Source organism: Parus major, chromosome 14 (genome assembly GCF_001522545.3).
Source record: "Parus major isolate Abel chromosome 14, Parus_major1.1, whole genome shotgun sequence".
NCBI classification, from domain to species: Eukaryota; Metazoa; Chordata; class Aves; order Passeriformes; family Paridae; genus Parus; species Parus major.
Genome location: NC_031783.1, coordinates 6,048,058 through 6,076,016, shown reverse-complemented (window position 1 = coordinate 6,076,016; position 27,959 = coordinate 6,048,058). Strand labels below are relative to the sequence as shown.

Sequence of the window (27,959 nt, the reverse complement as noted above, 5' to 3'; positions counted from 1 at the left end):
CTCCAGCCTGAGGCTTTGCCTCACACGATTTGTACTCAGAACAGACACCATTACAAGATTCTCTATAACTACTACATAAAAAGGAGGAATAATACAACAAGAAGTTCCAGTTTAAGCATACCCACTTAATATAAATATCCTAAATATACTGACCAATGCAAACAACCAACCTACATTTGTGAAAGTTATACTGTCAGTCTATTTCTATTGCAGCCTCTTCAGCACCAATGAAACAGCCTCCTGAAATGTCTAAAGTGTTCAGCCACAAGAGTGTTATTGCAAAAACTTTTCAATATTAACATCCTAAATAACTATTTTCAAATATTTTGTATTTAGCCCATTGTTACAAATTAACTTGAGGATCAGATAAACACACAAAAGCAAATGTCACCCTGTTCAAGAAAAGATGCTTCATGTGGAAATCAACTCATCCTTAATGGTGAAAGGCTAAATTTACATTACAGATTTATTCAAAGCAATACTTCAGTTAAAACAAACCACTGACAAAAAAACCCTCAACATGCTGAGCTGTGCTAGGAGAGAAGTCAGACAAGCAGGACATTATTTCAACAGTACTTAAAAGTCTCTACTGAAAGACGCCAAATACTGAGAGTTCCAGAAAGATGAAGAGATCACTGCAATTTACACCAGAATTTACTTTCAATTGGCTTAGTTGATTAAGTGATATAAAACCATAAAGCCCTACTCTTTTAATCCAGTAACATAGTTACTTGATTTTCCAATGAATTGCTCTGCATCCCTTAGAGCCTAGGCTGAAGGTGGTGAGTGAATACCTGCTGGGCTCTGAGCAGCAGAAGGAGTGGATGTCGAGCTTGCAGTCACTGAATCACAGCGTCCTGTACTGCCACTGCCACTGGAAGGGGATGGTGACGAGAGTGGGGATGGATTGTGCTGATTTATGCACTGGGCTACAGCAAAGCCTGCAAAACAAGACAGTAAAGTTTACAAGTTAAATATTATTTTGAAAGAGTTAAGCTGTTGAACAAACTGGGAAAAGGTAAAAAGCAAATCCTGTATCACGGTGATGCCAACCTCATCAACCCAGAGGACGTGTCCTCTCCCACTTTCATCTTGAAAATCAGAAAATCTGAATGTGCCTTACTGAAAACAGGCTACACAGGCTGATCAATGAATAAGGAAGTAGAGTTAAGGGATTCAAAGCATTTTATAACTTAGAGGTCGCACAGTCAAAACGTGTCCAAACTCTTCCATTTTTGATATTGTCAATATATTCACAGGTCACAGACCTTAATCTAATAAGGAAAATAATTAAGTGAAAAGCGAACAAAAAAACCCCTTGGATAGAAGGCCTACATTTTTTACTAGACATAACTTCAGAAAATTTTAATCAATCACATCTAGTGCTGGCATTGAATTTCATCCAGCCTCTCACAAACTAAACTTTTTTCAGTCTGAAGACTGGAAAGGTCTATACAGTGTCTGACAGTACTTCTTAGATGAGTCATCTTCTGGCTTCTAGTGTAATACTTCTTTAAACTCTTTGCAGTGTAGCATCCTTTTCTTAACCACCTTGCATTCATTCCTTTCTCCTTCTATAACTACATACCTATAGTCACCTCTTCAGGTTTAGATAGCAAGCAGCTTTTCAGAAGTTGATGTACTTCTTACAGCAAAAAGAGTGTCTTCACCATGGGCTGTAGGTCAGGTGAGGTACACAACTCTTCTGCAGCTCTCCTCCCTCTCCCATGGGAGAGTACTAATGCAGATGGTCTTTCTGGCACTCCTGTGGATTACTGAGAGTAGCCACAATGTGGCCTGTAAGACACCTAACAATACTTGCTGCCTTCACTGCAAAGTCAACACTAAAAGGGAAAGCATCTGCCAGTCAGGCAAGGCTGAAAATGCACCACACAATTCTTTATCCTTTTATATAGGAATCTCCCACAGCACTGGATGGATGATTCACTCAGAAACTCTTCTGTATCGGGAATGTGCTGTTGTCATAGAGGAAGCACTCACCCAAAACTCAGATATGACAAGCCAGGAAAATGCTGTTAGAAGCAACACACTGAGAGGTTGTGTACAAGTGAAAACAACACAGTGAAGAAAGCTAACAAACATCACTCCTGTTAATAATCTGACTTGATCTGCAGTCCTTCTACCTTCTACTTCTCATGCTTACCCAAGAACTAGACTCAGAAACACTTGCAGAAACACAATGCTATCTGAATTTCTGCAACACTGCAGCATAGTTTTAGATAGGTACCTAAATGTCACTTTTATCAAATTAAATTACAATTCATTATGTTCAAGATGAACACCACTTGAAAGAATTAAATCACCACCAAGGCAGAAGAGATCTCTCAGGGATAGACAAAATAGTTTTTGAGGAGCTAATTATCTCATAAATGTAAATAAATCCATCTATTTTATTTCAGAAACCAAACCCATCGATCTTCTACAATCATTTAGGTAAGTTAAACTGAGGTTACACACAGTGACGCCTGATAGTCTGCAAAAATTAACCACAAACTGAACCACCTCAAATGTGAAAGACTTCCACATGTATCACTGGCCTCGAGTGCTATAGTTCTTAATCACAGAAAACATACATTAGATTTTTCATACATACTTCATAGTTTGAAATACCAGTTAGGCTTGGGAAACAAGGAATAACCAGTGGACTTGTGACCACAGAAGTGAGGCAAAGCCAACTCTTAATGTGAATGAAATTAAGAACAGTTCCAAAAGACACTGGTATAGAAGAGCTTACATCAAGGTATTTAGCTTCCCTTACATTGCTGGTAAAAGCTGTACCCATCCAAAGCATTCTATATCCATAAACAATTTGCACTTCAAGGGAGAAGAAATCTTCCACCCTCACCAGAACAGCAGAAAACAGTTAACAAGGTCTCCCATGACTGCCATAGGGAAAGCTGGTCTGATTTAGCAGGATTGCAAGCCCAAAGCTTCTGCAGAACAGCACTTGTGGATTCATGTCCTTACATGGGAGCATTTACTTCAAAATGACAAAAATACATCGAGATGTATTTTCTCTCCCAAAACAACTGCAGAGGAAGAATTTTAAGTGTGCCAAAAGAAGCTAATTTAGGTAGGAGGGAAAGGTAAGCCTAAATAATTCAAAATACTGTAATTCAGAAACTACTGACCATGAAAAAATATTCTGGAAACTCCTTCATGAAAAACTTGAAAAGGAAAGGTGAGCAGAATTAATCCGATACAGGAAGCAAAATAACAGTTAGAAGGTTCATCTGATGATGACAGGAATATTAGCTCATACTACACAGTGTTCCAAAGCTATGGATGATTTTTTTCCTTCAGACTTTAAAATGAAGATTGTTACAGCTTGCTTGCCATGTCAATATTAACAAGAAGTCTTTTTCTTAATTTTTTCCCCTCAAAACCTTATCATCATCACCTTATAAGATATTAACAATGGATAAAATAGTAAGAGAAATCTATTGATTCCTTTTGCTTTTCAAAATAAATTTACTTAGTAGGTAAGCAACCACACTTGTTAAAATATTTAGATGTACCTTTTGCTGGAAATCGTTAACATTTCCCTTAAGACACACTGGACATATAAATCTCAGAATAGAGCTGATACTTGAAACTAATTCTTGAGTTCGCTTGAAGAGGAAGTCATTATTTATTTACTTTCAACGGAAGACCTTTGTTCACAGGACCCCTACCAAATCTGCTGGTTTCTTTGAAAACCGCATACTTCTTTATTTACATAGGTGCTTCAGAAGTACAATATATTCATACATAGCTAATACGTGAGATGGTGAACAGTCCAGCCAGCTACACTATCCCTAAAATGCTCTAACATTCTAGGCAAATAACTTAAAATAGCCTTTGGAGTATATTCATAGCCATGACTTCATGATGATAAAATTGACTCAGTGAGGGATTTTGCTTACGTTGTTCTCTGCTGAGAACTGTGCAGCCCATCAGGAGATGATTACAGCATGTCCCTGCACTTGGATAACCTGCACTGTCCACTGTGTTCAGTGGGGTGTTCTGAAGCATTGTCTGTGACATGCTATCACATCACCCTTGTCTTGCACAAAATCCAGTTTTTAGCTATAACAATCCTCACCCTGTTCCCCCCAGACACCAAGATTTTAACTTTGGACTGTGGAACAATGAAGGAAAATGAAGCCTAGTTTAACAACACAGGAACACAGAAGGTAACTGCAGGCTCTCTGCAGACATATGCAGAGCATTATGTAGGCATTATGAGAGAAACTGAACCAGACAACTGCAATGAGTGCTCTTGAAAATTCTAAATAGGAATTAGGGAACCAAGTCAATAACTGTATTAAAGCTCTTCACAGACTGAAATTTGCAGGAGGAATGAAAATGTTTATATAATTTTTAGTTTCTTAAAAACAATGCTGGATGTACAGCGCTGACAGCCAACATGGTCCTACCAAAAGCAGTAATTAGTCTTCTAAAAATGTTGCCAGAAAAACATTGCTCTCCTTTAAATCTAAAAAGGACATCACCAAAGGAAAGCATAATTTATTTATTAAAAGTACAACCAAATTAACTGACTGTGTGAGCTTTGTAGAACTTAAAACACCAGCTGGAACTGGTGCAGTAAGAAATGAATACATGAAGCCAGTAATTTAACTGCAGCTCGTTCAATAATTTTTTCAAAGCCACAAAATTCTCCTCTTGAAGTAAAAACCACTGCAAGCCTGATTAAGAGACAAGCACAAACAGCTCCCTGTGTAAATCACTAGGAACGAGGAAACATTATTCATTCCTCAGTAAAGATAAGAGGACAAACTCACATTTGATACTTATTTTGTAATCAGATGCAAAGCAGGATATTAATCCATTTTCATTATATTACTACCTGTCATAAAATGCATTTCAAAGATGCTGCACCTGAAATACTTCAAGTTATGTGCCTCATTTCTCATACTTTGTATCAAATAAAAGCTTCAAAATATTTTTTCCCTCTGGATCTGCAAATGGAAGTCTACATTTCCAGGATTCAAATAAAGTATGTGGTTGCTTGAACAAACTACTATGGTGCATCATCCCAAACAGCCCCCTTCAAATTAGGAGATTAAGTAATTTGTTAGGAACACAAGTCCACACTCCCTAGAGAAAACTGTAATAGTAACACTGGCACCTTTCCAACCACACCTTTTCCGTGGAAGCCACCTCAAGTAAGGAAAACACTCCTCTCACACAACATACACTTTGAAACAACTGACTGACAACATCTATGGTTTTATAATTTCTGTTCCCCAGTCAGGACTTGGGCAACTGAGCTCCAATTTAGCCTTAAAGCAGTAAAACATCTGTGTTCTAAATAATATGAATTCTGTGCATTTGAATTCTGAATCACATTTAAAGAGAAATGCTGAATTCTGTGAAATGACTGGAAGCAAGTGGTAATGAGATCTTTTGTACAATACAGCGCAGTTAAGTACTTTCAACCCGTATGAGACTTCCCTTTAAAATTACTCAACTCAAAAGGAAAGATGTCACCATCTGGAAAAGAATTTCTGCAAAGAAGTCAATTTGTGAAACAGACAATAAAGAGACAAAGAAAGCAAAGAGCTCATTGATTTAGAATCATTCCTTTAATCCCAGTTCCAAGTTAATGTTTTAGGAGTGGCCCTGTTTTAGCTGTGGTCCTTTCTCTTGTCTTGCCCACTCTGAGGGAAATGAGGCAGTACACAGCATCCTGGCTATTTTCACAATCCAGCAGGAAAACGTTCAGAACCAAATTAAAGGAGGAAATATGCACAACTAACACAATGTATTTCATAAATACTGAGTATGCAAAGCATGATTTAAACTAACTTGATTTGTAAAGAAGTCAAGGTATTAAGCCATCTGGGGAAACTGCCATGGAAGTATTGCTCACATATCCACACCCAGGTATTGCTTCTCTCAGAGTAAATTTCTCCATAAGCCTCATCCTGGAGTTGTGTGTTCAGGAACAGATCACAATAAGCTTTTCATTGTTTGTACAAGTTCCAGTACAGTTTCTGCAGACAGAAATCACAAAGCAAAAACTGCTTGTCAATGAATGCTAATCTTACCTGGGACTTTGTCAACAGATGCAAAGACAGAGCGCTGCACTGTTGGGTCACTGCTCCCACGCCGGGACTGGTCATAGAATCTAAATGGGAGGTGCTGGGCTGCAGCTCCAGAGCTGTGTCCAAAACCCATAACTTCAGTTGAAGGCTGAACAGGAAGATCCAGGAGAGCTATGTTTAATCACAATTGATAGTTTTTGTTACTCAAATACATAAAAGGAAGAGGAATAGACAAGAAAATTGATAGTTTGCTCAGAAACTCAAGACTAAACCAGATTTTAACAGAACTTGCCTTCATTTCCCTCTTAATTATGGTTACAAATGCACTGACAAATTAAAGAGACAATCTTTCTGGCAACCTTTCCTACACTGCTGTCCACACCACATTCACACTAGGGAAACCTCAAAATACAGTGGAAAAGAGCTAAACCTCAGGATACAGGAAGTCCCTTGCATGAAAAAACCATAGGAGTTATTAACAAGAAAAAACCCCTTTTGTTTTTCCCTGCACGAATGAAGTAATTCATTAGTTACTGAGCACTAGAGAAAGCCATTTAAAGAGACAATCTGCTTTAAAATGGAAAATAAATGCCTTTGCATTATATTTAACCTAAAAATTTTAGTATCAAATCAACTGTAATATCCTCAACTTTGCTTTACATTTTTTTTATATGAAGCAAGCCATAAAAGTATGACATCCACTTCATAAACTCAAGGTTAAATGTGAAACCAAATCTGTTCCTTAGAAACTTAGCCCTGGTTTATAGGTTTCTGTGGCCCACCACCCCTCACTGTGCCTCAGCTTTACATGGATGCAATGACAGCCAAGTCCTGCCTCCCAGAATCATTTCAGGACAGCCATTCACCTGCTATTCTCTGCATTTTGGTGCGCCGAGCCTGGATCCGGCCTTTGGCCAGGCGCTGCTTGGCGATGATGCAGCGAATGTGATCCGCAAAAATAAACGTGGCCTGGAGGATCGGGAAGGGCTTGGAATGAGGGCTTGAGGCAGGCTTGTGAATTATTATGTTCAGGGCTCTGCTGTCATCCTCTACTCCGGTCACCTGCATATCCTAAAGAGAAGCAGAAGACAAGTAGTTTAAGAAAAAGTAAGCTTTTCTAAACCACAGGTTAAATGCTAACATTTAAAGAAAATCCTATAAATGTTCAATTAAAGCTCTTACAAAGTTTCTGTTGTTAAAAAACCCAACAAAAGAGAACCAAACCAGACTCTGCAAGTTGTAAAAGTTGGATTTTCTTCAGAAATCAGTATTCATAGAGATTGATTTAAATTATTTGAGTATAGCAAATTTTCAGGAAATACAAACAGTGATGGCTAAGGCAAGAAAGAGACAAATGAGAAAAACTTCCTTAGATAAGCACAGATAATTTCAAAATAACAACCTGTCACCTTCTCTACCTGTGTAGGAAAACCAGAACTCTGAGTTCATTAATGTGCTACTTGAGTGAAGTGCTTGGGACACAATCCTAACCAGATGTGACTTCAGTGTTCAAATGAGCACAGCCAAACATACAATTTGGCTATTATATGTTTAAAATTAAACGTATAAAAACACATCTGCAATTGTGTATCTGGTTACCTACATAAACTTCAGAAAACCATAAATATTTTAAAAGGCAGGAAGCAAAAAAAAAAGACTAGTGACCAAAGAAACAAGCAAGCATGGTACAGAGCTTAAATATATAAGCTAATATTGGCATTACTATTTATCCAACATAAAATGAAGAAATTAGACTCAGAAAAGCTGGCCACCCAAACTACAACTTCCCTTACCTGCAGAAGACCTGCAAATTTAACTACTCCCCATCCAAGTCTGGCAATATCTGGTTCAACCAAACTCATCTGGTAAATATCCACAGCCAGGAATCTTTGAACTTGACCCCCATCCTTTGTTATGACTGTACAAGCAATCAGATCACTGTTATCTGAAAGAATAAAGGAAAAAAGGTTATGTAACACTGAAGTTGAATGTGGATATTTTCTGGATTGTGTGGGTATTTTACATAACAAAATGTTGACATATAAAAATGTAATAACCTTGACAACACATGGTTAAAGCTTCTGTTCATATTTTTCACAGATATTTTAACTTCCCTATCATAGTTACATAGAAAGGGCAAAGGAGATTTTAAGAGTGGTTTAGACATCTTACAAGTTAAATATAAGATGGGTACTATATGTACCTTGCTTTCTCTTACCATTTTCATTACTTTCCAGAAAAAAATCTCCCTTCATCTCAGGGGTGAAACTGCAACAGTCCCAACTTCTCTCACTAAGTGGAAGTCTCAAGAAGTCTTGTTAACAACCACAGCTAGGCCCAACACCACTGCAGGCCATCACTTCCAACTTGTTATAAACTCTGGCTCCTGACACAGGCTACTTTTGTACAGGTCTGAAACCTATGTTGGGCTCTTGGACCCACTTCAGTTTCAAGATTATTTGGACCCTCCAGGTAAACAGTAGCAGTGTTCTGACAATGTTTGTTAAATGAGCTAATGAGGTGACATTTTTTCCTTTATCCATATATTTAATTCACTTATATTGAACAAACATACCCTCTCTTACTCCAGAAACCCCTCCAACAAACCTCAAAATACATTCTCCAGCATTTCCTCACTGTCCCCTTCCAGTTCAATCCCATTATTCAAGAAAAGGGACTAAATCACCCTCTCTACACCAGCTGAAATCTACCAAGCAGCCCTTAAACTGGCAGTGCCAATCCCTAGCAGAGCTCTGCTGACTCTACTAAGAGCTGCTTTTTCCTTTGCTTCATATTGATACTTTCATTCATATACTTGGTGCACACAGATCTTTTCCTCTCTCTCATTTAGTACAATTTACAGCAAGTAAAATATTCTGAAAGCTGTGCAAAACAGTAGCATTTATTTACTCATCCAATCATCTCAACAAACATTTAACACCATTTTCATACTAGAAACATTTGCAGGATAAGCTACAAGTTTAAGTGCACAGCTCTTCATGGTGACAGGTCATACAGCTGTAGACAACAGCCAAAAATTATGGTCAGAAGGTGGAAGAAATTCTTTTGTGCAGCAGGTTATCCAGAGATGTTGTGGAATTTCAATCACCAAAGGTTTTCAAGCTTCAAAAACCAAACCAACTTCCTCTTCCCCAAAAAAACCCCAGAAACACAAGTGAGAGGTCCTTTCCAACTAACATTTCTCTGAATCTAACCATTACCTTCTACCAGCAAGATCCATTCAAAATTGATTGGGTGGTAGGAAAGAAAGGCATGAAATATAGAAGCCTTAATACAATTAAGAGGATAATTATTGCTAACCAGTGTGAATCTACCGTGAGCTTTTGAAATTTGAGAAAACAAGTTTCATCAATAAACAGAATACATACAGGACATGATTCAGTTAACGTGAGGATTGATTGCAATTGCCTTCTCCTACCCCTCAAAGGCTCAAGAAATCCACACAGGATAGGCAAATATTACTATAAGAACATGTGGAGGATTTATTTCTGTTTAGAGAAGGAGACACCAGGCAGAACCGGATATTTCTTATTTTACTATGTTTTACTTCTTACCTCTTTTATTCTTTAACCAAATTAGCCCATCAATATATTTATTTCAGTTGACTACAATTCCTGGAGGAGTCCTATTCTTCTCAAGACATGAAGTGCTTGGATTAAGGACTCTTCCAAACACAGTATGTCAGGCTGAAAAATTTTGAGTCTATCGGGAGATTCTCAACAAACAGGCCACAACATCAAATGGAGTTGTGGAGCTTTCACATAATAGTTTTGGACCAGTATTTACCAAGTTTTCAGTGCAACAGCAAGCAGGTTAAAATACTTGCTGTAAAAATTCAACTGTCCAGCTACAAAAATGCTACTTCAAGAACTCAGAGAGCAGAAAGCTTTCCAGAAGAGAAAGTTTTTATTTTAGATCTGACAATACCTTGAAGTAAATCATTACTGTAAGTCTTTCAAAGAACAGAAAGTTACTCATTTACTAGGCAATTGTTACAGGAATCCTTTGAGCTTATACAACTGAATGTACTCCATTTACATGACTGTTTCTAGTTCACAGCTGCTGAGGAGTCAAACTGTCATCCTTGATGACAAAAACAGAAGAGAAAGTGCGGTTAAACACATTTTCAGTGAACTGATCAAAGAATACTTACAGCTATGGTATGAAACAGCTAGAGATACCTAACCACATTCAGAAGAAAATATCAAGTCCAGTAAACTTCAGTACTATTCAAATTTGGTCTGGGATTACAGTGAACCACAGGCTGAATGGCTTCCTGGTGTGACACTGCTGCAAAGAACTGGAGCGTCCCTTCTAAGATTAACAGCAACAGCTAATTTCTCCTCATGCAAAATGAAGCTTGTAACCAGACACTACACACCCATTGCATGGATCCAAGATGTCCATGGACTTTGTCCAAGAAAAATCCAAGTTTTAGGAAATACAGCTAAGGAAGAAGAGTTCATAGACCTCAGCTGCTTGCAGAGCTGAAGATGTAAATTAAGTGAAAACAGTTGCCTGTCTTTATGAAAATATTTGCCTGAAAAGATTGTATTGTAAGAAATATTTATGAATATAACAGCTACTTGAGATGGTCTAAATGTACCTGATCTGCTTTAGGGCTTGATCTCTAATGATTTTATAATTTACAGTCATCCCAATTCCAGAAATCATCTGCAGACTTTAAAAGCTCTTACAGAAAACTTGCAGCCCTTTGTATGCACAGCTGGCAGCCCAGGATAAACATTAAGCTGGAGATAGCGACTGCAGCACCTCCCACTTCACAGGAAGAGCTCTTCCCAACAGCAGGCAGCCCATCTGGGACTACACTCTGCTTTACTAAGAAAGCAACCAGTCATGAATCCACCTTGTTCCCATGAAGTACATTTAGCTGAAGTTACAGGATTGTCCCTGGTCATACACCTGCACTTTGGGTTACTCTCTGTCACAAATATAACAAGTTGTCCTGGGCACCTTTTCCTAGCTGACTCCAGTTTGAGCAGGAGGGTTAGACTAAATGATCTACTGAAGTTCCTTCCAACCTCAAGTACTCCATCATAAACTTTTATCAAATCTTTTTTAAAAACTGTTGACTGTCATGGCCTTTTAAAGCCTGTATACTTGGCAGAGTGATCAAAGAAATTTAACTATAATATTACTTTTTTCTGTTTCAGCAAAGAAATAACAGCTTTAAATGTATCCTCATTTATCTCTTGGCCATGGCATTTAAAACATTGCCACTAACAGAATCCCATTACCACATGAAACCAATCACTGAGGCTGTCAATTTGAGCTGCCAGTGACTTCACTCTCTGAGCTGCTAAATAAGCCTGAAAATGCCTCCAGCCTCACAGACAGTCTAAGGCAGATATCACATAATATGTAATTGCTTCAAAACTATTTACAGTAGAAAAACACTGCAAAGTAACAGTAGTTGTGATTCTGGTGACAGCATATCCAGCAGTATGGAATGAACCTTCTGTGGAATTACTTGACTCCTATGTGCTTTATGACAAAATACTGATACTCTCCTGAGTCTCTTGTATGGGCAAAGACTGAAACTGAAAAATACATTTTTATGCTACAATACACAGTAGAACTTCAACACAACTACTTCAGGTAGTTTAAGTAAGAAGAGCAGTAACAAGCAGTTTAGGAGAAAAAAACTGTCAGTAATATTTTCATGTTAGACTATTTAGAAAACTGAGGGGCTACTTACTCAAATCCAGAACATCATCTGCCTTTATCAGATCTCCCTCCCTGGTGAGCGGTAACTGAGTTTCCAGCTCACCTTTCAAGTGCAGTGACAGTGAACGGAGCATAAAGAAAACTCTGATTGCCTGAAGAAATTAAAGAAAAGAATATTAGAATATTTTTACACCCAATATTACATATTTTAACAGAATCTTACAAACATATACTGGCTTTTACAACCCCCAAGTTTGCTGTCCTACAGTAACTTTTTATTACATTTAAAATTAAACTTTAATACATTTTAAATTGAAACGCAGAATGTTATTTACAACTTAGTTTAAAAAAAGACATGAAAAGCTGAAACATGCTACATATTTTCAGTAAAATAGAAGCAGCAGAGCTTTTCTCTCACTGGCACACTTATACAGATTGTGACTGACAGGGAAACAATTAAAGGAGCTGTTTAAGAAAAAATAATCTTGGAATATTTTTCTTTAATCATTATTTTAAGACTGATTGTATTTGCAACACTTCTATGCTACAGACACCTACACAACCAACCTTCAAGAACTCACATTTTGAACAACTGAAACAGTAATAACCTTTCTAGCCAAGTCCAGCTACGATGTTTACAATTTAAGAGAGAAAGAGTGGGGATTTCTGCATTTTAATTTGCTGTGCTCACCAAAACTGGCCACATATAATGTAACATTCTTGGAGCACTTAATTTATATTCTCAGAAAGTCTTCATCAGGGTAAAACATTCCTGAAAGCTGCAATGGTCCCAAGAAACTTTCAACAGCTCCTCTGTGAAATGAATATGCTATCTTTGGTTTACAAATTCATGACATACGGTATGCAAAGACCCAAAGTGTCAAAGAACAATCATTTTATTAGCCACATTTTGAAAGGCACCATTTATAATCCTCTTTCCCTACAAGAACAGCATTTTTAGTACAGCAAATTAAAAATAATTTTTTATTACTTCCGGTGTTCTGCTTTTTACGAGTTTCCTACACAGTAATTCTGTGGCATACTGTAAATTAACTGCTGCCTTACAGTAAGAGCATTGAATTCATGAACAGCTGCAGTGCCCACAAACTCCCAGATTGCAGGAAGTATTAGGAAAAACAAATCTGAAGTGGTTGAAGGGAAAACCCTTCACTCCTCTATTTTTAAAATCAACAGAACGGTGGCTCCTGTGAAGCAGAACTGTGAGTGCCTGGCCAGCTCTCTACTGGCAGTGCTTCCAGAAATTTCTGGCAGAACAGGGATGAAGAGAGTGAAGCCATGTACCATGTTCTTCCATGAAATGACCCCAAAGCAATGGCTTTGGTACACCATTGAAATTTAACAGGGCAATATGATTATGTGGAGCAAAGGACATCAAGGGTATGGAACAAAAATATGACAATAATAGCGTTTAATTAATGAGAATAGAGTCACTTTGGAATGAGACATGATCTCTCCCACTTATGCAGACTGCATTTTAACATTTTGTGGATTTACTGAAATTATACAGGTTTACTATATAGCAATTTTCCTACCAGGTGCTTCAAGAAGAATTCACAGTATTTGGTTTAAAATTTGCCAAATTTAGTCAAGACCAGGAAAATCTTGGCATTTTTGGTAACCCAAAAGTTAAACCCAACAAGATTTTCTTTTGTTTGTCTTTTTTTAAATTTGGAGGGCAACCATTATTCAGCTTTGACTTATCTCCCCCCTCAAACCTCTTCCTTCTAGATTGCATTAATTTTTATCACATTCATTTCCTATCAAACTAATGGAACTCATCTCCATGTAATCGCATTTAGTGCGGAACAAAGTACAGGAGTAGAAAATAAAATTAGAACTTTAGCCTTTGCAAAAAAAAAAATAAAAATTTAACAACAACATCAGATGAAATGGGAATCATGCTGTGCTTCCTACAACACTGACAGCCCTCAGTTTGTTACCAATATCAATGTATTGTTTATAACACATTTTATCAGATCTCAACAAAAGAATAAGAAAAGTTCTGTGGCCTAGAATTTTACTGACTGACTTTTTGGGTTATTTTTGTTAACGTGGAACAAATATGGATTTCTACTTACATTAAAGAATTAGACATTTTGATGTTGATTTCTTCATTTATGTACATGTTCCATGCACAAAGAAACAGCGATTTGCAAAGAAACCTACTACTATCTTATTACATTCCCACAAAAAAATGTTCTTAGTACTTCAAGAACTTCTCATAAAGTGAGATTTTTGACAGCTTCTAAAGTTTTTAAAGAGCAGAAAAGCTGCCACTCAGACGGACTTTCTATAGCAAGGAAGTAAGGTCCTAACAGCTAAGAACTCATAATCAGTTCCCTTGCTAGTGAAATAAACTTGAGAACTTTTTAAAATCATGTCAGAGCATACTCAGAATCAAATATTTTTGCATTTGAAACCATCATTAGAACCTTAGCAGGTTGAGTGGCAGCAGCAGTGTCACAAGGTACACCTGAATCCAGCATTTTGCTGTGGCAATTCAGCCGAGTGAGGCAGCCTGGCTGGAAGGAAGCAGCACAGGAACTGAGAAGATATTGAAACCTGAGTGCAATGTGACTGGGGGAGGAGAACCAATAAGGAATCATTCTGGGAATTCTTGTTGATGATAGAGACCTTTTCATCCCAAAGGATCTACAGGAATATTTGCATTGATTTTTTTTTTATTTCCATCAACAGAAGTTAAGCTATTCCTTATATTAGAACATGAAAATCCTGGAACAGTCATTTTCCACTAATGTGTATTTACATTACATTTACCCTTCTGTTAAATGCCTAGGAGAGAATTCCAGGAAGCATTTCTGCTGTCTAAGAATAACACCTTTTAAAATCATTCACTGTATTCTATCAAACAACTTGCTGAGATAATGAAAGCTGTGTGGCTTACAAGCAAGGAAAACAAACCTTTTCAGAAGATTCCTGGAAATAGGTTTTTTTTATTTCAAGAGTACTTGACTATACTTGCATAATACACTTATATAAATGCAAAGAAACACAAAGAACAGCACTTTCCAAATAATGATTTTGTGCAGTAACATATCTCTTAGACTTACTGACACTGCAAGGCTTCCAGGACACAGCCAGATAAGGACCAAGAACGGAAATAAGGATATTGCCGTTCAGGTCAGTATCACCTCCACATATTGTGTCAGTCACAAAAATAGATACGTTACTGGTTCTCTCCTCATTCTCAAATTATCACAAATTACCTTGGCAAGATGAACTCTCAAGTCAAATTAAATTTTGGCCATGTCTAGAAATATGAGCAATACAAAGCCAGTCAGTCTTCATGGAGATTCTTACTACAGGAATATAACTAAGAGATAGGACTGAGATAGCAGATCACAAAAGAAGCTGACAACATATTCATTGTCATCAAAATGCCTTTGTATGTAGCTTTCTGAATGGTCTGAAAAATTTAAACCCCAATGCAAGAATATGTTGCATTGACTAGACACAAGAAATCAGAGAAGTTTCTCCCCTGGGGCAGGTAATTATTATATACTCTACACAGACCTGTCTTCATCAAGCTTTTAGGATTCTATGGATGAAGCTTCCAATCAAGCAATTTACAAAGAAAAGTATTTGTATTCCTAGAATTGCTCAATGATTTTGGCATCATTTTATCATGAACAAATGTAAGAAAAAGTCTTACTCACTCTTCGTGTTCTTTCCACATCTCCACAAGGCAATCTTTTCACAAAATCAATCCCAGTCAGTGGTGTCCCCGTTGGGGGTAGCAAGATTGAGGCATCCATCATCAAGTATTCTACATTCATAGGTTTCATCTATAAAAGTATTTTAGCACTGGTTACCATACAGAACAATAAGCATTTGTCTCTTTTGTTTCAAATACAACTCATTGCTGTGTATTCCAAAACTTTGAGAATTTTTAATGCTGTGTCTTATTTAAAGGTCCTTACATGCAATCTCTCATTGCTCCCAGATACACTGCCAAACTTTTCATACAAATAAAACACAGGAAAAACTCAAGATTACAGAAAAGATATTTCCCAAATACTATCAGGATATGGAGTGAGATGGGACCACTGGGAGACGTGTTAAAGCATGATCTCATGAAGGTGTGAGAGCATCTTCACTGTGGTCAGTGGAGATAAGACCACAGGTTACAAGGTCTTTTAAAGGTTAATAAGCCAATAAGCTTCTCCCACAAAACAATGTTTCTACTTTTACACCAATAGCTAACTCATCAGTCTTTGCTGTAGTGCAGACATTCTTTAACCAATCATACAATGGCATAAGAAACTATTTGCTACACCTCAAAGTTCTTATAACTACTTCTATATCTTAACGTTTAAAACCTTACAACTTTCTACTACCTATCTTAATGTCTTTTCTATCTAAACTACAAACCCCATACTCTACTCATGGTTTCTAAATTCTTCTGGATTTAAAGGCAGAAGCCTTTTCCAAGGTCTCAGGTCAAACCCTTTGTTCATGTCTAAGTCTGCATGCACAGGATTTTGAGGATTTTCTGTGCTTGGAATTCCCATGAAATACCAAAACCCAAATTCTTCCAGGTTTGATTTTAAATTTTGACTTTAAGGAAAAAAAAAAAAGTCCAGTGTCCCATTTATTAGGCTGATGCAATTTTTGTATACTCAATTTTGGAAAGTAATGAAAGTTTATTTAATAAAGAGCTGTGAAGTTTCACATAAATAATTATGTAAGTATAGACACGACTTCTCAGAGACAAAAGCACCACCCACATTTTGTTATCCTACTCCCAGCAATAAAGACCCCAGTGTCATCAGCAGCTATCAGAACTTTTTCTTGCTCCTGTGCTGTATCTGGGTTTGACGATTTACCAGGGCAAAAGGGGTCTCACTTACTGTCATACTCCGGTATTCATCTTCAAACATATCCAGAAATATTTCTTCTCCCTTCCAAAGGAAAGAACATGGACATCCCATGAAGCCTTGCTGTTTAGGACTCTGTGAGGTTTGGCTCTGTACAGTGTGTCTGTGAAGGGAGGCTGGGGCTGCAGGCCACTGCTGAGCCCCTCAGCAGCACTGCTGGCACCTCTAGAAAAACATTTAAGAAAGGGAGAGGTTCCCCTGCAGCCCCTGGAGGACCATGGCGAAGCAGGTACCAACACTACAGCAGGCAGGTGTGCTCTGAAGGAGCTGCACTCTGCAGGACCCACACTGAAGCAATTGTTGTCCTGAAGGACTGCAGCCCATGGAGGAGGGGACCCACATGGGGCAGGGGAAAGTGTGAAGAGGGAGCAACAGAGAGAAGCTGTAGTGGACTGACACCGAATCCCTACTTCCCATTGCCCCTGCATCACTCACAGGGGGAAAAGGTTAAACAGCAAGAAATGAAGCTGAGCCTGGGAAAAGAGAGAGGTGAGCAGTGTTTTAATTTGTCTTTGTTTCTCACTATCTAAATTTACTTTTGGCAATAAAATAATTTCTGTGAAGTTGAGTCTGTTTTGCCCATGACTGTAACTGGCAAGTGACCTCCCTGGTCTTTATCTTGACAAGATATTCTATTCTCCCTCCATCCTGTTGAGGAAGGGCAGTGAGAGAACAGCTGAGTGGACCTCTAGCAGCCAGCCAAGGTCAATCCACCACAAGTTGCTTATTTTCTCTAAGTCACATTAAGCAAACATCCTTCAAGAGAATTTTAAGAAAAACAGGAAGACATTTCAGACACTTGAAATTTGTCACGGATTTACTGCTCCTTATATAGAAGTTAATGCCTAAGGCTAAAAAATCTAATTTCTTTAATTGTTTACAACACACACACAAAAGTAAAACGCTGCAAAGGTGTTCAATAAGGAAAAAAAAAAAGTAAAACTTTAGATCATCATTTCTGATATGATACAAACAAAAAGTAATGTCAAACCAAACATATTCCATATTAGTGTCAATGATACAGTTGATGTCCAGTACAAACTCTGTGAGACTTCCAACAGCCCTTTGTGACTTATGTCAGGGTGGTATGGGAAGGGTGGAAAGGAGAGGAATTCTGCAAGAGAACATTTCCTTCTCTCTCACAGACTTGGAACTCCCATCTTAAAAAAGGCACTTCTTTGGTCACTATGTAAAGACTGGGCAGCAGACATTCTCCATCTGTAAAGAATCTTTTCCTTACAGCATTTTGCATATTTACCTTATAGAAACGACGAAGGAGATGAACACTTTCCTCCCTTGCACCCTAGGAAAGAGGTAATGCATTTCAGGGAATACATACACCACTTATTGGTCACATTAAAAAGCCCACCCAAAAACTCATACAGAATAGACTGTCTAATAATATCCTGATTTATGGCCTTAATCCCAGAATTTGATAAAATACAGTTCTTACACCCAAGAAAATGCAGCTTATGTGAGTTTATTATTTGCTATTTCAAAAGCACTTCTCTTTACATTATTAAGACAGCTAACACCCAAGTTTCAGAGAGACAATGAAACAAAGAAACTGCTTGAGAAACTACAATTTAAAATAGCAGAGCTGAGAACAGAACATAGGTTATGGTCACAGCACAGAGCTACCAATGCAAAGATGTTCTAGAAGCTCAAATTTCACATTAAGACTTATTGCAATCAGAAATGAAAAAAAATTATTCAGCTATACTACAAGACTCAAACACCAGTAATGCAGTGATTGGCAGTTTGCAAGAAAATACTCACCTCAAGACAATCAAGGTGAACACTTTTTATGATCCTGCCATTTTTAGAAAACACAAGCTGCTTCAGCAACAGGCAGCCAAGCTCTAAAGTTGCTAAACGAATTTTTCCATCTGTGAAAATAAAATTTCAACATACAAAATAGCAGCAGTTTAGTTATAGCTCTTATCATCCCATGCTCTTAATGTTTTTACTCTTCCTGCAACTCTCAAACTTTGCTCCTCTGTCACATCCCCCACCTGGACAGGGATGAGTGTTGATGCTGCCTTAAAATGTTGATGGCTATAAGGAAAAAGAATTGAAAGAGTAATTTAAAGTAGAAAATTTAAAGCAGAAACATTCCCTAAGAAGGCAAAGACTAATACTATAAGAAGGCAAAGATTAATACTATAGAACAGTAAGCACAAACATTGGGTTTTGCTGCCTTCACCAATCTGCAGCACAGGTGGAATTACACTGAAATTACAAAAGGATCTCGGACATTTGGGAAGGATGAAGTTACAAGGTGAAAGGAAGCTTTGTACATAGCACATTAATAAGGCATAGTTTTTCTTAGAAGAGAAAAGGAGATGATCTACACAGCATACAGAAGTTGAATAAAAACCCCCGTTTCCACCCTTGCTCAGCACTTCTCACCCCAGACACGCCTTTACTTAAATAAGCACGTTCTCATTTGCACTCCTCCTTCCTGCTGTAGGTACAAACTCTTCATACATAAACATGTTTTTCACCTGATATCAGCACAAGTTAATATGCTGTAGATCAGTTTTGCAAGTCAAACAAACATTCAATTTTTATTCTAGAAACATTTAAAAATTTGATAGTGTGTCAGTTTCTGGGGAAAGCCAGTTCCACCCATTTAAAATTCTAAGGCAAGCAGTACAAGGAGGAGAGGTATGGCTTGAACAAAAATAATATTTTCATGGAATAGGTCATGGAATATTGTAACCCTCATTTAACACACACAAAAAAAGGGAAGACAAAACCCCACATTTTCTATAAAACACTTCAGAACCAAAAATACAATTTGAGTTAAAAAAAAGTATAAGAAAATTTGCTACCACCTAGAGGTGGCAGACAAAGGACTGCTATGAGCAAAGGACACCATAGTTTTCAAGACTATTTCTCCACTGGAATTATTTCTACAAGCAAAGATGCCACAGATCATATTTTCAGGATGAAATCCATTAAAGGTGAAACCACTCAAAATCTCAATTTTTGTTTATTCCACAGTGCAGAAGGTAGAAATTAAGACAATAGATCTTTGTATAGTTCTGAGCATAAAAACAACTACTCAGCACAAATCCAAAGTTTCTGGTTCCTCACCAACCAAGAAAAAGCCAATCGCAGTCTTTCACAAACCATATCTACAGACTGCTCATCAAAGAGCAAGATGAACAGTCAACTTCCCCTCAGAGACAAGGGGTTATGTAGCTTTTTTTTCCATCTTCAAAATTTCACCTTGGAAGGAAAACTAAACCCTGGAAAAGCAATAATACCTGGTTGTGCAGCATAATTCATTATTCTGATGAGCCTTTCTGCAAGGACATGATTATATGAATTTCTCTCTTCAGCATGTTGAGCTGGAAGCTGAATTCTCTCCAGCTTGACTGAGTCAAGTCCTTTTATGGGGGTGAAGGACAAAAAAGGCAAATTAGAAAACAGGACTGCGCTCCAAGGCAAATATTTAATAGACCACAGCAGCCTTCTCAGAAGAGAACAATTAGCAATAGGAAACTAGGCAAGATAGCTTTGACTTTGTATTAGAAGGAAAAGAAGGAACAACGAAGACCAAACAACATTGATGAATCCCTGGAAATCCTCAGCCCTAAATGGGGCCTACTGGGTGAAGACACTCACATCCTGAAGTGGTTGGTGAAATGCAAATTATTTTGCAGTTTCTGAAATTCTTGATTATCTGTTTGCATCTAAATCAAATCAAAGTCAAGCCGTACATCTGGAGAGCATAATGACTAAAGGGGAGAAGATCAAAGTCTGATTTTAAATTCTACTTTGGTGGTTAAGTAATCTGTTCATGTATGATTAAAAGAAATGGGATTTTTATTTTGTAGTAGCCCCATTTAGTATCCTCCCCAACACAAATAAAATGTTCACTGACTTGTTATATAAGGAAACTAGTCCCATCTTTCTTCATAATATTCCTCTAAAATATCAAAGTTATTTCTCAGAAAAGACTGGTTTGCTGGGAGACCTCTTCGAACAATACATAATTATGGACTGTGGGGATCTGCTTCCCATTCTAAAGGACAGCAATAAACAAACCCCATAAACCAGAAGATGACTATTGAGTTTACAGTTTCCTCCAACCCTGGCCTTGCAGTTAACTCTACATAACAGCACTTACCTTTGTTGTGTGACATGGCATATAAAAGACAAAGCACAAAGAGGGCATAGTAATCATCTTCAGGACAGTCCAGTGCATTATAGACCATATCAAGAAAAGGCCTGTAGAAAGGAGTAATTTAGAAAGTGTTTAAAAAAATCTATAGAAAAATGGGTAACTATCTCATTGTACATATAGCTAATGGAAGAGGCAGTTTTATTTACAGTAATGCACATTTTCAGGCACTATTACAAGAGTTTCTTACAGAGTTTCTTGCAGTGTACTCAATTACAGCTATGCTTTGTATTTATATACTGATAATAATTCTGAGTTTTAATAGGACTTATTATGTAATACTTTCACAATAATTGATTGTTTGTACTGGGTTGTTTGTAGCCTGTTTAATAAGTATACAGAAGCATTTCAGAGCTTGTTTTAAGTGCATACATAAGTAAATTTAAGGAGCTGCTATCACTGTTGTATAAAACAGACTCCTTTAAAACTCATGCGCTAAGTAGAGTTGAAAAGTTCTTACTATTACAAGTAAGCATTTTTACCAGAATTTTAGAGGAAGTTAGGTTCTAGAACACCAATTCTATTGTCCAACAGCTATAGAAAAGAAAAATTAATTAGGAGGGAATATTTGAAGAGAAAGAAAAAGCTATGGATTGCAGATAAGCTTTGTTTTCCTGAGTTTAAACAGTGTGACCTATGACACATACAGGAGGTTACAAACAGTGTTAAGTTCACCTTTTCTTTACCTGTACCTTGGAAAGACAACAAAAATCAGTGTAATCCAGAAGGCATTTGGACAGATCAGATACAGCTGAGATTCAGCTGGTATTAGAATAGACCTGATGGCAAGGCAGCTTCAACTTCTGGTCTTAAGCTGGCTTGCATGCAGTCAGTTGTTCAAGTTGAGAGCACAAGCAAAAACTAAATATATTTTCACAACTGCCCCGATAAATTGTATGTTGGGGAAGTGTCACAGCCATCAGAGGACAACAGTGGAAAGGGTTTATTCCCATATTTTAAACTATGCTTTAACAGTGAAAGGAAAAATATTCTTTATCATCTAAATTACATTAAAAGAAAATACATAAAAGTAACATCAAAGTCACAGAAGCAAACACCTTTTACTGTATTCTGGTCTAGCAGTAGAGAAGCAGGCTCTACAAACTCACTGCTGTGGTTCCTGGTGGTCAGAAGGGCTGTCAGAGATCAGAACACACCACACTTCAATCCCCGCTCCAGACCTGTGGCGCCCTCATGGTCACACCCAGCGTGTCCCAGGAAAGCCACAGTGCCCAAGGCATAACAATGCACTGGAACTTCCCGGCAGCTCCAGGCACATTTGAGCAGAGTGTTCGCTCTTACTGAAAGCAGGCAGTGACCAGAATCCCAGCCCACGCTGTTCCCTGCTCAGCTCATGCCACAGTGCACGTCTGTGCATTTCTGAGCCTGGATTACATGGCTCCTCTACCAGAAATGCCACCAACAGCGATCCCTCTTTGCTTAAGTCCAACGCTGCTCCAAGTGCTTAAGTCCAATTATTTACATATTGTAGAACACAAAATAATGTAACTACTCAAGGAAAAACAACCTAAAGAATTAGCAATGTTGAAAACAAGTTAAGAAGGCCTTCAGGTTTCCTAAGCATTAAACAAGCCCTACAAGTGTCACCCTCAGATGAGGGCTTTTCACTCCATAAAATGAGCTCAGCTCCAAGGTCTAAAGAACAAAGAGGACCAAGATGTTAAAATATTTAGATGCAAGATAATACTCGGTTTGTTTACAGACCAAAAGCAGACAGTAAACAACCTAAACCTTAGCCTGTAATAAAAAAACACTATTTAATATAATCTCATTAAAGCCAATGTTTTACCAGGTCAAAGCTGCTGAGGTATCACAGTAGTTGTTCCATTAACACCAATATTACATAGTATTAAATGACTCCTGTGATGTCTAATGCATTTTTCATTGTTTTCCCCCACATTCTAATTAGATTCATGAAATTACGAAACTTAAAAAAAAAATCATTACAGCAGCAAGATGTACCATTTTCATTCCAGATGCTTCTTCAGAGCATCTATCAGCATTATCTGTCTTGGCCACAATAACCTGAGGCTGAAACAACTTCCAAGAATCCCCCTCACCAATGTCCCTCATTTAGACTAAATACACAACAGACCCAGGAAAACTTCAGCCTAAGAAAATAGCAACAGAAGCCACAACACAGCATGAAGATTTGCCATGCTTTGGAAAAAAGCTTTGCTGTACAGCATTTCATAAAATGAAGCTAATTTAAAACATGTCTTTAAGCTTAAACTTTCCAGTATCAAGGCATATCAAAATAAAATTACACCTAAAATACTTAAGCTTTTTATTTTGTTTTTCACAGTAGGAAAAGGGCTAAGGGAAATTAAAAGCTTGACTTAGCTTTTACAGCTGCAGATTTTTAACTCCCATCTGTGCTGTTTACCATTTATTTTTCAGCTACTACTGGACTGTTTTAAAAAAAAAATCCCCACTTCTCATAGTAAAGGCTATACGGTAAGTATTTTCAAATCTATTTCTTAACTCTGGAGGCATTTTCTTCCTCTATTAGTCTTTTACTAAGGGCTTGCTAAAAGCAGCAGATCAAATGCCATACAGGTGTTCCTCAAATCATTTATTCTTGTCCACAACTGAAGACTGCAACACACTAGGAGCCACTGTCACCACAAGCATTAGTGATTATTCCGAGTATGGAAGCTTCAGTTCCAGCATGGCAGAGAGAACTGCATTTTCCACTTTCACATGGTGCCTTATCCACAAGGCTCAGTGATTCCCACCAGTGCAGGACAGAAACTATACATACTGGAGCAAGTCTCTTGAGAAATTTAACTGCTGTTTCAAACACTATACTTGGCATATAATATAACATAATATCTTAAGCTATAGCAACTAATCCACTGATACTTAAAAAAAAACAAAAAAAACCACATATAAAACAAAGGCCAGAATTGTCCTATCCAAGGCATATCCTTATTTTAAAACTGTTTTTAGCTCTGCACATTTTTTGATGTTGCTTTTTAGAAAAGATGCAGAATGCTGTGAGACCACATCTGCAGATCAAGAGATGCTTGAACTGCAGACATTTTCCAACTGCACTGGCTGCTCACTTCTAAGCATTCTGCACTGTTCAAGACCCGAGCATCCCAGCCACTTTAGTATTCCATGCACTCACTGCCAATTTCTTTCTAAAAGCCATTTGGCACATATTTTAGTCAAATTATCAATAATCTAGAACAATGTGTTTTAAAGCCAGTTCAAGTCAAGGTTTAATTTCACTTTTACAATGAAATTAAATGTTATCTTTATTAATGAATGTACTCTAAACTACAAAGCTATAACGGAGACAGAATGAGATTCTGGGAATACCAGGCAGCACTTCCCAAATTTAAAAATAAATTTTAAATCCTATCAAACATGTGCATTTTCCCAATGGACACATTTGCAATTACTTTTGTGTCAGGCACATTTGGTTTCTTAACATTCTATTAACAGTAATGCAAAATCCCTAGTGAGAAGGTGTCTTAGGGATAGCCAATATATCCAAACTTAAACTCCGAAGTCAGGGCAATTTCTGCTCCCAGAAACACTTATAAACTGTATTTCCAGTAGAAGTTTCCAATAACCCTAAAACATATTAATGGCCCCTGGAAATGGTATAAAGGTTACAAGGGTTTACCTGTAACTATTGTACTTCAATTCTGCCAAACTCAGCCCTGGACTGGCAAATTTTCCTTGTTTTTTTTCCTTATAGGTGCATACAAAATGGATAAATGCAACCATAAATATAATTAATAAAACTTCTATCTTAATTTAAGGGTTTAAGAAATTACAGGACAGAAACATTTATATTCTATTTCTGTTGTGTTAATATTCTGTAATTTAATGTTACCAAGTTAATGCATCACAACTGCTATAAAGAAAACCACAAACTACAAAGGAATAGGATGATTTCCAAAACTGAGCAGCAGAGAGGCTACACATCACTTTTGTATTGATTCACTCACTTGTGATAGAGAAAAAAACCTGTAATTTTAACTTGAAGCAGATTTGAAACATCCCTTTAAGACAAGCAAAAGATTTAAGGGGAGGGTAGGTAAGGAAGCAATTCAGCAAAATCTTTTACAGTTCCTTTATACCTGTTCCAGTTTGTTATCTCACTTCCAGAAGCAGCTGCACTCTTTTCTTCATCGGTTGTATTCTGTTCTGTCACAGCAGAGATAGAAAGCTCTGACAGCTTACATCTCTCCATGATTACCATCTCTATTTCTAAAAAAACCAAAACATACCATCAAAATTTGATATTTTAAATAAAGTTATCACAAGTGTTTCTGTGTTTTCTGTTTGGTATTAAAAATATAAGACAAAAGTCATAGTCCCATGTTTACCTAGTGCAGCAAGAGAACAAGTCAGGTAACAAATCACAACTAGGACCATTAGTAAACAAAAGGACCTAAATTGCAAGGACCATTTCTTGCTGGAATACTCACCTTCATTTTCAGTGCTTGTTCTTACACCCTTTGAACTTGCTTCTGTACTTTTACTTTTATCAAGGTCATCTTGGTTATCTTCAGATCCTCTCTCCTCTTCCTCTTCTTCACCAACATTTTTATAGTTGGGTCTTTTCTGCATCCTTTTCTTCCCTTTCTGTTTGTTAATTTCAAGAGACCTCTCAAGTGTTTCTGTGGGTTTTATGAAACATCTGATACTTGACTTTGCCTGCAAATTTGAAGAATTTACACTGAGTTACAGCAAAGCATTTTTAACTGTAATTGATAAAGAAACTTCAGTTCATATAAAATGTAAATTAGCACACTATTCATGAATCTCAAATCCATTTTAAAATACAAAAAATTAGTACCAAATCATCAGTAGCACAATTTTCTCCAAAGCAACGTACCCTGAAGATCTATCATTAAAAACTAGGCCTCATGGACACAAGAAGATGCAGACTATCTATTTCATCACTGTAGGTTTTAACCTGTCTTCCCTTTCTTTGAAGGGGTGAGAAATAGTACACATAAAATTCAGACACCTTTTGTAAAAAGGAGGAAGGCAGCAAAATCCTTCATGTGTGTTGACAGCAGTGTATTAATATGAAACACACCCTTTTGAAAGGTGCAAGGATCTTTTTAAAGCAGCGAGGACTAAAATCCAAAGCTCTATGCTGTGAGATTTTGGGTTGGTTTGCTCTTTTTTGGAGTCTTATGCTTCCCTCAACATCAAACTAATTTGTGCATCAACTAGGAACAAATTACATTGTCATTTTGGGCCTCCAGACATTGACTTAGCAAGTCTGAAACACACAACTTCATTTTTTAGACTTAATTTACTTCTGTTTTAACCAAAGTTATCACAGGATAAGATGGCAAACCAACACCTCATTTTCCTGAATATTAATTTATTGAGCAAGAAAAATTTAGATGACAAATTTCTCCCAGAAGAAACGAAGTATTTTCAAGAATGTGTCATCCTAACAACACAGAACAATGGATTCTTATAGAAAGTGACCAAGACACAACAAGAAGCTCTGCAAATAAAAGGAGTAACAAACTTGGTTTTTCACAATTTTGCAGCTTGTTTCTGAGCTGTGTTGTTTAAGCTCCTCTCTCCCTGGCTAGGCCTGCCAGCTGATCACCAGAGCACAACAAACACTGATCAACCAAACCTCTCTGTTACTGAGAAGTGGAACACATGGTGCTTTCTGCCAGGTTCACACTAAACAAGACGTATACAGAAACCCCATTACCTTCTAGAGCTCAGTACTTCAATCACATTTGGCTGACACTGCCTAAAGGCTTAAAAATTTAAGGGCAAGCAACAGAAAAGAACTAAGACTAGATTAAATACCAAATTGATTACATTCTTTGCCTTAGGTGACTCAGTACAATAAGCACTCAAGGTGACTGCATCAAAGAAACTCCAGGGCAAAAGTCTGAAAAAATCCTTCCCTTCACCGAGTTAGGAATATCTATACATAAAAACACGATTAGGAAAAGATTAGGGAAGAATCTGTCTACAAAGTTAGAAGGTCAAAATGATTCTCTGAATCTTCTGACATTTTTCAAATGTTTTACAGAAATATTGTGTAACTTTTTGCTTGGGACTGAAACAAGAAACATAGTGGGAAGAGTATTTTACAATACCAAAAAAACCCCACAATGTGAAATTTACTACACTTATATCTTCCAATAACCTCTCTGATGCATTTTTTTGGTGTGATCTAACTGCAACACAGGAAGGTTAGAAAATGACCAGCTTACCTTTATTGATGGCTTTTGGTCAGAAAAGTCATAAGAAAAGGGAAGAGCACCTTAAGTCTTATTATTTAGGGGAAAAACAGAAAAGTAGCATGCAAGTTTCATAATGCATTTTCCCCTTTCTGCATTCACTTCTTACTTCTGCATTGCTTCCTAGAACCTTGTAGCTACTTCTTTATGGAGAAGGCATGTACTTAACATCCTTTTATATCTCCTATGCAAAGAGAGCAGTAAACACTGATGTGCTTGTAAACACTGAGCCATGGTCTGCTCCAAGAAGGAATGCTGTAGAAAAAACCCTACATAAATATTCTCTTCTGCTAAAGGCAGCAAGGCTACATAATTAAAACATTCTAAAATCAGACTTAAAATTCATTTACATAGCATTTAGTTTATTCTACAAATTGATTATACAGCTTGAGGTACTGCTAGTTTATACCTTTAAAATGCCTTTCAACCACATTTTCAATAATGGTTTATCTTGTGCAATGTGTGATGGTAAAATAAGGCAATACCAGTAACACCCTTTACGGGAAGGAGAAAGTAGGTTAAAGAAGAAACATGCACTAGGTAGAATTGGCCCACATGTGAATGATGCAGGAAAACAGATCTCACAGGAAGTAAGGTAAACCTTAGTGTGATATCTGACAAGTTTAAATACATTCTGTTGCCTACACATATTCAACTCTCATTGTGAAATAAGGGTTTGTGTGTCTTCTGATGATGCATAAAACCAGAAATACAGGAAAAAAATAAAGAATGATGTTGAGAACTTGTTCAATGGAGCTTAGGCAGTCACTACTGCCCAGTGATGTTCAGCACATCT

At 37.3% G+C, this 27,959-nt stretch overlaps 1 protein-coding gene across 8 annotated transcripts in view; it reads right to left on the bottom strand.

The window, feature by feature from the left end:
- Positions 1–27,959, bottom strand: part of CLEC16A (C-type lectin domain containing 16A) — a 55,818-nt gene that overhangs the window by 9,685 nt on the left and 18,174 nt on the right. For 7 of the 8 annotated variants that reach the window (XM_015643014.3, XM_015643007.3, XM_015643009.3 and 4 more), the window contains 13 exons: positions 25,364–25,592; positions 25,013–25,142; positions 20,841–20,941; positions 19,975–20,097; positions 18,479–18,588; positions 17,958–18,002; positions 16,673–16,723; positions 15,479–15,607; positions 11,812–11,932; positions 7,865–8,016; positions 6,938–7,142; positions 6,075–6,242; positions 795–941 (listed from right to left, as the gene is read on the bottom strand). In XM_015643014.3, the coding sequence (XP_015498500.1) occupies positions 795–941; positions 6,075–6,242; positions 6,938–7,142; positions 7,865–8,016; positions 11,812–11,932; positions 15,479–15,607; positions 16,673–16,723; positions 17,958–18,002; positions 18,479–18,588; positions 19,975–20,097; positions 20,841–20,941; positions 25,013–25,142; positions 25,364–25,592 (1,711 nt within the window). Of the gene's footprint in view, positions 1–794; positions 942–6,074; positions 6,243–6,937; positions 7,143–7,864; positions 8,017–11,811; positions 11,933–15,478; positions 15,608–16,672; positions 16,724–17,957; positions 18,003–18,478; positions 18,589–19,974; positions 20,098–20,840; positions 20,942–25,012; positions 25,143–25,363; positions 25,593–27,959 lie in introns of those variants that run through there. The other variant, XM_015643012.3, reaches the window with a different exon arrangement.